The sequence below is a fragment of the Corylus avellana genome, chromosome 3, assembly GCF_965113065.1.
Source record: "Corylus avellana chromosome 3, dhCorAvel1.hap1.2, whole genome shotgun sequence".
NCBI lineage: Eukaryota > Viridiplantae > Streptophyta > Magnoliopsida > Fagales > Betulaceae > Corylus > Corylus avellana.
In genome coordinates, this window is record NC_142492.1 from 9971826 (window position 1) to 9985884 (window position 14059).

Genomic DNA, 14059 nt, shown 5'->3' on the forward strand with positions numbered 1-14059 from the left:
TTAAAATGCAAGTAAGAATGCTATGTTCTAAAGACATTTGTCAACCTCCAACCCAAATTGAAAGAAATTTTGGCACGAAAAACCACATAATGAGAATATTGTCCTTGGTCGAAATTCATGAGATAGTCTTTCCTTTCATTGAACTTATAAGGTTCATTTGGTGTAAAAGTTTTTAAGTGTTGAGTAAAATCGCAATTTCGCATTTAAAATCGTGATTCACCCATTAAAATTATACGTTTTTAAAAACACGTCACATTGCTTGCCGTTCGTCATTCTTTTCAAACACACTCACAAACGAGATATTTTCTCCAATTTTGTTTAAAGCTGTACTTTTGAAAATCCGTACGAATGATGTCAAAGGTACTACCAATGGTACTACCAATAAGGTTATGTGCATTACTTTCCTTTTGATAATTGATGAGAAGAGAACAAAATTTGAAAGAGATATGAGAAGAACCTCTCCTATTGATTGTCATTTTTAGGGTTTGAAAATGATAGAATGTCTTATTTTGATTAAACAATTTATAAAGACGAGATTTTTTCATCTTAAAAATCGAAGATCATCATCATGTTTGGAAACTAACAAAAACCTCCAAAATGAAAAAGAAAAATCTTTTTTTTTTTTTCTGAGCAAAAAATCTTTGTTAGATATTTTCCCGGCCACCTCCCTCCACGCTTGAAGATGACAACTACATGAAGTTGATGCGAAAGAAGGCAATTGGATACCAAGGTTTGTGCAACTTTTAAGTAAGGTTTTGAGAGGGATATTAGCCGCAAATAAGGGGTAGTGTTTAGATGTGACATAAAAGCGAAAATACTATAAATCATTTGTAAATGATTTATAGTAAAAGATGTAATGCCCCCCACATTTTTCTTCATAAAATCGTGGTAATATGGGTGTGAGTCTTTGATTTGGCCATTGTCTATTACCGTGCAAGCTACTTTGCACATAGTTTACGGACTCCATATAATTGTTGATGTTAACACCCAACCGTGGCCTCAGGCCACCTTTCAGTAAAGAGCTCTACTTGTAAAATAATGAATGGTTCGTCAGAAGGCCGTCAATCTAGAGACCGAAGACACTATGATGCCTAAGGCCCTAAACCAGTAAAACCCTAGCTTCTAGAGAGTAAAGCTAGACAAATAACGTGTAAGAGAGTTTCTGGCTTTTAGGGGATGGGTATATTTGGGAGTGCTTATGGCATTGTGATAGCCTTGGTGCTCAGCTTGGGCCTTCCACTAGGCTGGCATCTACTTCATTTAGTTCTTATTAGGCTTTCTTAGTAGTTGGGCCTTAGAAGCTCGTTGGTATGTATATGGTCCTCTAATAGCCCCTCGATTTCTTGGCTGATTAGTGTGCTAATCAAACCATGAGAATTTGAATTTGTCTTCTTGCCTTTGGTTTTTGATATCAACAATAATCAATATCAGGTAACTTGACAATGTATTTCTTATCTTTCTTGAATGTCGGCTGGGTTACTCAACTAGCTGTACCACTTTATTCACATTGGCAAAGTGTTACGGGTCTATGACCCGGTGGTAAGATGATTTAGTCCATTAGAATTAGGGTTTTTGCTCATAAAGTATAACTCTTTTAGCTAAGGGAAGTGACTATTGTCTCTTAGGAGAATAATAGATTTATTAGCCTTATTAGGAAAATAAGGAGACTTGCTCATAAAGTAATATCTCTAGTAGGAAATATGGATTTGTCTCCCATTAGAATTATATTTTATATTTATGTGTATTTCTATTTCTGCCATGTAGTAATCTATATAAACCTAAGAGTGATCAATAAAAGATATGAGAAGTTTAATATTCAACTTTAATAGTTGTTTTAGAAGGTTTAGGGTTCCTCGAACTACCCAGGATTTCTCGAATTATCCTACCACAAATCTATTGTTCTTATTGATTATTCATCTCTCGTTACGGAGACCCGTAACACAGAGCAATTTACAAGCATCCATGTTGTTGAGATAACGTTTTATAAGTGTTTTGGCAGGAGCTCTTGTCTGCTGGTGCAGACACTAGCAGTCCAGCAATTAAATGGGCAATGACAGAACTGATCATAAAGAATCTAGAATCCATGAAGAAAGTTCAAGAAGAACTTGCGAGACAAATCAAATAAGAAGTGGTAAACTAATTCCAACTACCTCAACTAAACTACCTACATGCACGTGTTCAAGAAATCCCAATCCTGCACCCTTTTGCACTAGTAGTCACTCCTATCTCAATAAAGTGATAAGCTACACTATTCCAAAGGATTCTCGAACTTTTAGTGAACGTTTGGGCAATTGGTCGTAGAGCGGTAATTCATGTTTGCGTGTTGGATTTAGGTTGTGTTGAGACATGGGTATAAAACTATATACGTTAACCTTATCTCGATCCATTTAATTAAATGGGTTAGACCCATCAATCCTAATCTATTAATTTCGTGGTGTTGTGTTCACATGTTATGTCAAAATTTGAAAAACACTAAATCATGGAAATGATCCTGAAGAGCAAGACATGAGCGAGAAATTTGGTGTAACCTTGCAGAAAGAACAACCTTTACTCCTCATCACTTGCTCTGCTAATAAAAACCTGTAGTCTATGTCACAAAGTTACCATTTGACTGTATCTTTATAAAGTTGGTTTATTCTGTTTCCCGTGCTCAAAACATAGTTTCTGGTTTCAATGAGATTGCCTATTTGCATCACCTCATGGGCTGGTTGATATTCATAATCTGAAACACAAATTCACTCATGCAATGATATTGATATACTGCTGAAAGAAATAGAATTTTGCAATTTTTGACATCACTAGCAAATCCGACACGAAATTAGTGGGTTAGGGTTGAAAGTTTTGACCCGTTTAATTAAATGAGCTGGATTAGAGTTGACACCCTCTTAAAAAAAATGAACCACTGAACTTATTATAAGTAAGATTGTGTTGATAATTCCGGCAGCACCCATAATGGTTATAATAACTTGCAAAGGCCAGTTTAGTTGTGACTTCTGAGTTTTGCTCAAAACCACCCGCATTGTAATGAATAACTTGCAAAGACCAGTTTAGTTGTGACTTTTGAGTATTGCTCAGAACCACCCGCATTGTAATGAATATGTGATTATACACTAAGCATGAAAATATCACAAATCAAAGAAATCATTTCATATATAACAATCGAATTTCCAACTACATGGTTTATGATGAACCCCCAACATAGACAATAGAATGAAAACTGACTAACAAAGAATTTCAGCATACATATAAAGAATTAAAGAATAAACACAAAATGACTCCAAATACTAGTGTCTGAAATCTAGGAAATCTGGCCTGTAACCCACTGAAATCAGTATCGACTCTACTGTATCCATACAAAATAATTCTGACACTATTGACTGACAATCTTATCTGCAATAAAAGAATGAAAGAATGACCATAGCTTTCCTACCTAAAAAGAATTTTGTATCCCTTTCTGAGTTTCTGTATTGCAATAATGGAAAATGCATGGAGAAAAGAAAACCAGAAGCAATCAACTTGGGTGAGAATAAGAGGATGAACTGCCTGCAACATCAACCGGCGCCCATGCTGAGACTGTGTAGAGAGGCTGATCTCGCCAACTTAAAGAAAGTGCAGCTCCATCTTGCCCTTGCTTCTTAACACTAAAGTTGTCACAAGAGTACATCTTCAACAGCAATTGGCTCTGAAGCATTTCCCTCTCCTCAATTCCCATGCATCGGAACCCGCCTTGCTCCATCAACTTCCTCCACTTCTCAAAACTCTCATGCCTCTCCAACCTGTCCCTTCCTTCACAAGCAACAATGTTCCTAATTTCGCGTGCAAACATCTCCTCCATCGTTAGCCTCACCGAGCTGTCCGAGGGAAGGGTAGAATCAATGGAGTCAAATATGGCAGAGTAGTGTTTCAATGAATTTGATACTCTTGTTTCCAATCTGGGGTCATTGTGTTCAGCCTCCTGCTCTGCCATAAGGACAATTTTCGGGTTTGTGCTTCGGATGAGTCCCAAAAAGTCTCTTAGAGCTCCTCCATTCCCATCATAAAGCGTCTTATGCATTTGGAAAATACAATTCACAGCCACACTCTCTTGCTCCTTGACATGAAGCATCCACAGCCTCACATCTTCCAACCTGTCCACTACAGGATGAAACTCGAAAGGCAGGTTCAATGCCTCAGCAAATCCAGCAAGCCTATCTCCTGTTTCATTGAGTTCTTGCTTAGACTCACCAATACCCGTGATTCTAACATGGCTTGGAGGATCAGTCCTAGATGCTAAACTCTGGAACAAGCTAGGCCATTGAAGCCCTTGCTTAATGTCAAAATCTATAATGTGAACCCTGTCCTTCCCTTCAAAAGCTCTCAGCAATATCTCATTTGATGTAAAATGAAGAAACTTTGGAATTGGGCTCACCTGGTTCAAAAGCCTCAATGCAGTACCAGAGTCATCATCTACCCGATCAAGCTCCCGAGGGGTGTTAATATGAAAAATATGAGGCCAAAGCCTTGTGACTCGTATAGCCAGAGCTTCTGCATAATAAGCAGCTAAACGGCTAATAGGGCTCCCTCCTTTTGGCGAAGCTAGCTCACCCAACTTAGCTATAAAATGGTTGATTGCTGGGATATTCCTCAATCCAATTGCGTCAACACATGCTGCAAGTAAGCTGACAAGCTCAAACCCCTGATTCTCCCCTTGGTTGTTGTCTTCCTCCCCAGCCTCCTCTTCAGTACCTTCATGTGAATAAGGATTCCCAGAACCATTTCCCACTTCTTGCTCAGAGACATTCTCAATTAGCCTAAGTTCCAAGCTTTGGCTCTCTGATGAAGCACTCGACCCTGAGGCTTCCTTCACCAGCTTGTGGCTTGTCTCACCGTCCTTCTCGCCGAGGTCTGTGATCTCGGTCACAACAGAGTCCACCCACGGATTGTTTGACAGCGGCAAAGGAGGAGAAATCACTTCACCAGGCACATAACAAATCCTCTCTTCATCCCCTGAACATGTCAGAGAGAAAGGAACTTGAGGATGATGAAACCAAAAATTCCCAGCACCCAGTTGGCCTAAACTCAAACCATCACCACCACCGCATCGGAGAATGTCATCGGATTTCCCATTGTCACTGCCGCCCTTTTTCCTCTTGGCTCTGCTAAAGCATGACTCATCTACCGAGCCCTGTTCCGCTAACCTCTTCAAGCTCTTTCCTTTCTCCCAAAACTCATCTTTGATCTCTCTCTTCGCTTCAATAAATGCAGTCTGAGCACTCGTTGTTTGAGCGGTTGTCGCCAAAGGCGGAAGTCGGATGTTCTGCTTGAGAGAACAACTGTTGGTCTTCGATTCAATAGCCTTCTCCACCGAAAGGCCCACCGGCCTAATTGGCTGCGAGCGTGAGGTGTCCTTGCGTGGGAAGCTACATGGCAAGTCCAGTCTCTGTGTGCTCATTGAAGGCAGCTGAAAATGGCAGGCTTGCAACTGTGCAGGTGCTTCACTCCTCAATCTATGTCTCGGTGACAGCAATGTAGAACTAGAACACCCAGCCAACATCCTCTATGACCTTCCTATTTTCTTTCTTTGTTTGATTAACCTTCAATTCACTCACCCTATATGTTTGTTCACTCTCCCCCCTAATCTCTCTTTGTTTCTATAAATGTTTTTGAAGTATGATGAAATGTATGGTTTTTCCGTATGAAAATTATATGGATCTATATGAAACTCTGAATGTAATGTTTGAACAGAACAGAGAAATCCGGAGAGGACAGACTATATGTGAGTGTGTGAATTTTTGAGAAACCACAAGAATAAAAACAATATAGGAATCCGATGAAAAACAAACAAAAGCTTTCACAAATTTTTGAGTGTTCCTATATGATGTATATATGTGGTATGAAATAAATAACAGAATATGCCAAAGCCCACCCCAAAAGAATGAAAGAATCGAAAACTAATTTAAAGACCTACCAGAAAACGATCATCGGATTCCGTAATGTTCAGAGAGAACTCATTGGAGAAAAAGACTGGTTTTTCTGATCACTGGAACTTACACCATGAATGGAAATGCAGAAACATAGTAGCTGAGCTTGGTAGATGAGATCCTGAGAAATTTTCAAACCCAGATCAGCATTTGGAAAATCCATGAAGTCCACCATAGCTGAAGCTGAATCAGAAGAAAAACCCAGAAGGCCCAGCTCCGAGAACCCCTCAAACATGCATGAACATATTTTATGAACAAACAAATTACTTCTCAAAATTTCCTACCCAAAAAAACCATAAACCATAAGAGACTCTTGCTTTTATATACTGTGGGTGGTTTCTTCTACTTACGCTTACTCTACAGCTATACTATTACTTCTTCTACCCCTATGGCAGCCGTCGCTATCATTGCTTCTTTTTTTTTTTCTGGGTTCTACGAATGATTTGATTTACCGGTCGCATTGAGGAAAAAATGTATGGCTGCGTGAAAAAAAGGGGTTGAGGGAGGAAACTTCGTTATCTGGCCGTTGGATGGAGAATCGGGCGGTGGAAGAGTAATAGTCTATATGACCGTTGGAGGTTGTCGGTGAAATATGACCGTTGTGGGGAAGGAAGAGGGGGGCTGGTGTACGGAGAGTATTGATTTGATGAATTTTTATTCTCGCTTTTGGGGTAAATGTTGGGGTTCGGGGTGTCCGGTGTCAGTCACGCAGGCCTCACGTGCTTGTCCCCCCCGGGTGTCCGTTCATTTGACCGTTGGGTTTACATCATCATATTATTGCTTTTGTATTTGTATCATTTTTTCTCCCGCAGACTAAGCAAGGTAAAGTGACACGTGGTGGACAACAAACCGCCATTAAAGATCTAACCAAGCTTTTATAAAGTGAGCTTCGACAAATTAGGTAGGTGGCCGGTGTGGGTCTTTTTTCACTGTTGTTTTAATTGAGTTTTGTACTTTGCTACAACGCCATATACATAATTATGCATGATCGTACCCTTTTTTTTTTCTTCTTATATAAGTAATCTTGCTTTCACACTTAATTTATATTAGTAATCTTAACCCAATTTGTAGAATCATAATAATAATAAATAAAAATTATGCTTGAAATGACATATCCAAATGTGTAATCTATAAGTGATTTCAATATGAAGAGAAGAAAAAAAAAGAAAGTGATTTGAATTCTCTAAACCTTTCTAGTGGGATCTTCCTAGATAAGCCTAGGTCCTATAGAGTAGGTAGAACGTTATTTGACGAAGTAAGCAAAGAATCCAATTTAGAGGAGCATAAGCATGCAAGGATAGAATGAGTGGTAATCCAATGAGATCGGGCCCACATGGGCTTGAAGAATTGCCATGATGTGTTGGCAGACTCAGAGAGAGCACAAGAAAGTCTACCACGAACGGCTAAACTCCAAGCTTGTGGAAGATTGTAGAATGTAGAAGTTTAGAGACAGACCATATGCAACCAAGGATACAATCAATTCTTTTTAATGTAGTCTATTAAATTCATATTTTCTTTTTAACATGTATTTTTAAAAATACATAATCCGTTATTCCTTTTTGAAATGCATGTACAATTCATATGGTCTAAAATTTATTCCAACACAATTTAGAAGAAAACTTTTTCCATGCAACAATCCTAAGCAACCTTTTATAAGCAGTAATCCCATCAATACGCATCCAAAAGTGTCGTCTCGTGTTATGGGTTACAATTGGCCAACAATTCTAGACAACCCTCACTAATAAGCCTTCTTTTTTTTTTTTTTTATAAATAAATAAATACCCTCACTAATAAGAAAATTGGGCTATTAAAAGAGATAGAGAAAGCCAATAATTTTATGCTTTCTAGTAATTTGAGTAGTAGATATGAAAAAGTCCAAATTAAACCCACTTATCAATAGATTAGTGAGCTGCCCCAAAGCTTGCACGCAGCTCTCATGAGCTTGAAACTAAGGAGGATAAGAACTCAAGGAACTTTATCTCAGCACCTCCCTCATAAAGAGTAATGCTAGAAATATGATTCTTGTCTCTCTTTTGTCTCCCTAAAGATGATATATAGCTTATTAAAATTCAATAGTAATCAATTCTAAATCTAATGGTACTTTATAAAGCCACATCAATTCGAGAGACAAGAAAAAGAAAAAAGTCATACTACTAGTATTACACCACACATAGATTATCAAAAAGAGTAATATTACACCTACAACTTTTTTACAATTTACTGACATCATAAAAAGTTGTAGGCTGACATTTTTCTAATCAAAAATATTTTTCTCCATAAGTTTTTCTTTCCTTTTTCTTCCCTCATTTTAGCTAACGCATGTGTTTCTTCATTATAATTTAATCCAACCATGAACTCCCATTCTATCCTTATTTACTTGTGACATCTAAAGCTCACTAACAAGTTAACATGATCAGTCACCACATTACCCATGAACAATTAATGAGAAAACAAATATACTGATAAATGATTGTTCTTCTGCCCAGCAAGGTCAGGAATAATTGTGATCATCTCCTTGAACTTCACGTATCTCCCCAAACTCCACAAACCGAAGTGAAACCCCATATTTTAATAGAGTAGAACATTCAAGTGACTAATTTTCTAGAGTATCGGAGTATGTTCACTAAATCGACTCCAAAAACAAAGCTTCTTGTTTGCTCGTCAGCCCAAGTTCGTTCAGCGTCAAACCACTCTCCCCATCACTGAAAGCACGCCTTGGGTATGGCCTCACCTGTACCCTCAATCACGTCAGCATGCATAAATAAGTAGCACAGATTTTTTGGCACTACAATAAATTAACCTTACATCTTTGTATAAATAATAGGAATATTATGCCAACAACCTTTTTACAATTTGTTAACATTTGTCAGCATGTGATTGAAGCTAGGAGTGGTAATTCTAATTTGTTTTCTAGTGTCAAATTCGACTCGTATCAAGGTATGAATATAAGACTATATAGGTCAACCCTAACCCGACTCATTTAATTAAATAAGTCAAAACTCTTCATTCATAATCTACTAATTTCGTGTTGGGCTCATGTCAGGTTTGCAGGTCCGGTCAAAAATTGTCAGCCCTAATTGAAGCTACATCAGCAACTGAAAAATTTAGCATCCTTCAATTACATTCCGACACATGTCAACAAGTTGTAAACTAACTAAAAAAGAGTTAGTCTAACATTTTTTAAATCACAGTTACTAGACGCATATAGGGTTAATTGAAAAAGAGTTGGGTGTACTTACCAATCGGTAACTGCCAGGTTTGACACGTCTACCAATATCTATGAAATCAAAAAGATGCTGCAAAGCAAATAACAGTGCACGTTTAGCATAAGAGAAACATAAAGGAGCAAAAAAAATCATTCCTTCGTAAAATTTACCTGAAGCTTGTCCGACTTGAGAAACCGGCGCCCATGGCGGCTACCATCTGGCATCCGTACTAGAAGGGTTACAGCATTTTCATCATCCGATGCTGGTTCCTGAGGCAGGGAAGCTTCTTTTGCAGCTAATTGTCTCTCCAATTCCTGCAAGAGTCATACAGACTGCAGCAGTAAACAACTTGGAACACTATATTCACTCCAAGTCCTTCTAAGTTCAGTAGGCAGCATAAACCATTTCAGGTGTAACTTGTGCCAAAAAAACATTAAGGGGGATGTACTGATATGCAAAACAAGTAGGGTATGCACATACTCCATTATAAAGAGATAATTGCAAGCAAAATTTTAGGAAGAAAAACCTTAAACCATTTGGAATCAAAAAAGAATAAGGGTTTATTAAATAAAATCATCATATCTAACATACTCGCAATCAAATTCATAAAAATTTAGAAACAAGGATTAACTCTCAAACCATAACTTAATCAGAGAACTTCCTAACTCATCAAGAGTTTTTGCTTCCGGGTGCTCCCTTATACAAATGGAATTAATTTCACTATGATTCCACACCGAAGAATAATAATAATAATAATTATTATTATTATTTTATTTTTTTTTTTTTTTTTTATGACGAGAAACCCCTCCAACACAAAGCGACTTCGTGTACCCACCCCCGTCGGGTAACCTCAGACCTGTGTAAAGCGCCTCCTCCTTTACACAGATCGAGTAATACTCCAACTTCGCCAGCGAACTAGCCTTAAGGAATTGTTTGCACCCAAGGGGATTCGAACCTTAGAGCTGATGGAAAGCCACCAAGACCAAGGCCCTTACCGCTCGAGCCAACCCCATGGGGTTCCTAAGTATAATTATTATTTAAGTCCTAGCTTACCCATAAAAAAAATTAAAAACTTAAAAAGAGCAATTACTCAGATATCATGAAAAACATTTTTCATTTGCAAAAACATGAAAGAAAGTAGTTAAAGATTGTGAAAAGACGTAAATGGCCATGTTTCCAGGTTAGTTCGCCAAATATACAGGATACTGCTCATTCCAGTATTCAGAAGAAATGAATGTACTCTGTCTCTACCTAACTTAGACCACCAGATACATCTATTTTTACCAAGAAATGGGGGAGTGGGGAAAATTTGGGGGGAGGGAGCTAACATAACCATGTCGTATGGCACAACTCTAACCAAACATAGATCAATTAACAGTACCTGCTCTTCCTCCAATTTTCTACGAGATTCTTCCTCTCTTCGTCTCTCTTCTTCACGAGCAGCTTCTCTAGCTGCTTCCACTTGTAAACGCTGAGCTTCAGCCTCCTCAATGGCCTTCAATTCTTTTTCTCTGTCAGCTTGCAAAGACGCAAGATATTCATCATCCTGCAAGCATCAGACAAATCATAAAGTTAAATCGCACCATTTTTAGTGGCCCAAAACATCAAACCTTTATTTCTGAAGCCCAAAGTAACACCTGTTGTTCCCGTATCATGCGTTGAGCAGCCAGGGAGGGTGATGGCGGGCGAGGCATTCGCTGGGGATAATGGCCCTCAGGTTGCATGAACTGATGAGGTGCATATGCAAAACGATATCCAGTTCCTTCAGGAATTCCACCAAACATAGCAGCCTCCAGCATGACTGCTTCATCATGCTCCTCAGAAGAAATCCCTCCCCACTTGAATTAGGGATAAAAGAAAAGGTGAAAAAATAGTTGATGTAGAACATTTTAGTAACTAAAATTGATCAACTGCAACTCAAAATTCTAATGAGAACTAATGTTACATAAGTAAGATACCTCATCAGGGAAGGCATTTTCACTGTGCTGTGGATGATTACCAATATTATGCCGTCCAGGACTTGATGGTGGGCTACTAGCCTCAACAACTTCAACACCTTTGGCAGAGTCCAGAGATCCAGAAGACATACGTCGGGACCTATGCCTGACAAGAGGCTGCTCCTCCACATCTTCAGCTTCCTCTTGGATGGATGAGCTTCCCGGCTCCAACCTAGAATTATCAAATACCCTTATTATATTTCCTCCCCCCAACAGTAGAAATCACATATTAGGAATAAAGAAGCACATGTGGCTGGTAAAAAAACAAAAGCGACACTGAGTCATAGCAAGAAACCATATAATGTGTGAAAAACTACTACGCAGGAAAGGACATATACCTCCCATTTGATGCAGCTAATTCTTGTAGCTCCACCTCGGCTGGCTCAACTCCTACCTTTGATGCCCCAGCACTTTCCCCTTGCGCACGCAATGCTTTCTCTTGCTCTGCTGTCTGAATTTATTCTATGTTAAACAGGACCAAGATTTCATTTTAAATTCAAACACACACAACGTCACAGAACAGACCTTCAGGGACAATGAAACTGCATGTGCAAGTTCAGGATCTTCCAAGTGAGATTGCCTTGGCAGAGGCTCTGGGTCAGCTAAGTCCTGCATCAAGATATGCATGCATTTAGTACCAACAGAGACACAGAGGACATGCTCACAGGCGCTAAAGGTTTGAGTCACATACATTTTGTGCAGCCTCGACCTCCCTTCTTGAAGCCTCAATGGCAGCTCGAACCATTTCTTCTTCTATGTCATTGCTATAGTCTGGCAAACTCTCAAATTCAGGAGCATTGGGTCCAACATTTCGGCCATGAGAACCATCACCCAAAATATGATCATGTCCTCCATCCCGCAGTCTAGCCTGTGCAGTTGAGGCAGCTGAAATATCCTCATCATCTTCATCATCAATTAAAACAGTCCCATGAATATCTGGACCACGTGCATCCACAGTTCCAGTGACATCCTCAATAGCAGGAGCATGTCCAGAATGACCAGATGGCTGATTGCCATCCTTTACCTCTATGGGAATCTCCCTAACTTCTCTTGGATGTGTCACAAAGGGATCACGGTTAGTAAGATTAGAACTACCATCCAAAAAACTTCTACGGAAGTTTGGATCAAGAATAGAAAATGGATTCATAATTCCAGCTGCAGATAGAAGTGATGAAGGAGGTCCCCGTGGTTCAACTTGATCAATATCCATTAAATCATCTTGTGGAACAGCTACAGACGTCTCATGCATGCTGAACGTGAAAGAATGAATTAAGACATCAATGCTAAATTACGTCACATAATGCAGAGTGTAATCATTGAAGAATCAGAGTAAGATACTTTAAAAGGATAAATATGACAAGATAAAATCGCATACTTTGCTGATGTGTTTCTTCTATCTCCTTCACTAAAATGTGCATTCACAGCTTCATTGAGATTGCCGCCATGCGCCTGATTGCAAGCAAGATGACAGATGAAGTGGAGGTATAAAAACAAAGAACTCAACTTCAGAGCTAAATACATAAAAGTATGTCAAGCAATTGGTTCAATGAAAATAGCAAAGAAACCTGCTTATAGGATCCAGAAATCAAGTAGATATAAACTACTCTTGTTACAAGCTCATTACTGGATACAATCTCATTACAGGTAGTGGAACTAAGTTTTCTTTCTCACTTTGATACTAATTCAAGCGCGGTATAAACTAATTAAGTTGCTGCATAAAGGATAGCTAGAGGAGATGCCCACTTATGCTCCATGATCAATCGAGTATCGTACACTAAATACTTCTAAATGCAGTGCCTTGATTGCTATTCCCTGTCAATTTAATCCTTGAAGTAATTGTGGGCAAATTCAAAACTCATACAAAATCCAACAATTCATTCATCTTCGACAATGCGATATGTTCGATCCCCATTATCTTGATAGCACTTAAATGCATAAATCACTATTGGAAGGAAATTCATCAAGGACATCTAGGTCAGTCAAAGACAAGAAATTTATCAAAAAAAAATTCTGCACCTTCCACACGCTAAATTGACCGAGTTACCTCAAGTCAATTATCATCAATAAGAGTAGAATACCACCCCCAACAATCTGAAACTTTAATCCAACAAACCATAAAGACTCACAAAAAAAAAAAAAAAAAAAAATCATCTAAAAACCAACTCAAACATCATCGAGCAACAAACAGCACCGGATTACCAGACACTGAGCCCTAATCAAATACCAAACTCAACATTTCCGATTTCCCCACATTCAAACCCGCAAAATTTGGCATTAATTTACAAAAAGAAAGCTCAATCTGACAAATCAATCCCAAAATTTGATCGACAATTACTGTTCAGAAAGAAAAATCACCTCGAGTTCTTGCACGGCGACCGGCTCCGACGCGCCGGTGATGTTCATAAAGGTCTCGATAGCTTCCTGATTAGGCCTCGCCATTGAAGAAATTTTAGGGGACTCAGATTTTCACAGTTTCTTATTTCTTTTTCTTTTTTCTTTGGTTTCTGGGAGGGGAAGAAGAGAGATATTTGTGTGGAACAATATAAAGAGGGGCTTTTTTTATATATAGTTTGGGAGTAAAATGATTTAGCAAAATGCTCTTTAAGAACTCTGCTTGATACGGTGAGGTGGAAGCGTGAGCGTGAGCGTGAGCGTGAGCCGTGAGCGTGGCTTGTTGTACTTGTACCTTCTCCAATCTTCTACGCCTCTAGGAGGTTACTAAATGGATCTCTTGCTATATTTTATGTGTTTCATCGGATGGGCATAAATAAATGTTATTCTTTTTCCCCTTTTCCAAGTAATGTTTTATTATGCTTTTTTTTTTTCTTTCTTTTTAATTTTCTTGAGAAAGTGATAAAATAAAATGGTAATCATTTCTTAGGAACCAAGAAAGACT

General features: G+C 38.6%; 2 protein-coding genes across 2 annotated transcripts; both read right to left on the reverse strand.

Annotated features, from left to right (window-relative positions):
• Positions 1–3123: 3123 nt before the first annotated feature.
• On the reverse strand, positions 3124–6500 carry LOC132174862 (GRAS family transcription factor). The gene has a single exon (XM_059586583.2). The coding sequence runs from the start codon at positions 5531–5533 to the stop codon at positions 3512–3514; it is 2022 nt and encodes a 673-aa protein (XP_059442566.2). The 5' UTR covers positions 5534–6500; the 3' UTR covers positions 3124–3511.
• A 1857-nt stretch (positions 6501–8357) lies between these two features.
• Positions 8358–13752, reverse strand: SAY1 (Ubiquitin-like superfamily protein). The gene is made up of 11 exons (XM_059587096.2): positions 13519–13752; positions 12539–12612; positions 11855–12413; positions 11689–11772; positions 11502–11614; positions 11125–11335; positions 10804–11004; positions 10548–10712; positions 9337–9480; positions 9200–9256; positions 8358–8691 (listed from the first exon to the last, which is right to left on the reverse strand). Exons 1-11 carry the CDS (start codon positions 13600–13602, stop codon positions 8584–8586), a joined length of 1800 nt encoding a protein of 599 aa, XP_059443079.1. The 5' UTR covers positions 13603–13752; the 3' UTR covers positions 8358–8583.
• Positions 13753–14059: the final 307 nt, after the last annotated feature.

Coding starts and splice junctions, on each gene's coding strand:
- LOC132174862 (XM_059586583.2), bottom strand. CDS start 5,533: ATGTTGGCTGGGTGTTCTAGTTCTACATTGCTGTCACCGAGACATAGA.
- SAY1 (XM_059587096.2), bottom strand. CDS start 13,602: ATGGCGAGGCCTAATCAGGAAGCTATCGAGACCTTTATGAACATCACC. Junction 12,414..12,538: donor AGAAGAAACACATCAGCAAA/GTATGCGATTTT, acceptor TTTCACGTTCAG/CATGCATGAGACGTCTGTAG. Junction 8,692..9,199: donor AACCTGGCAGTTACCGATTG/GTAAGTACACCC, acceptor TTGAGGGTACAG/GTGAGGCCATACCCAAGGCG.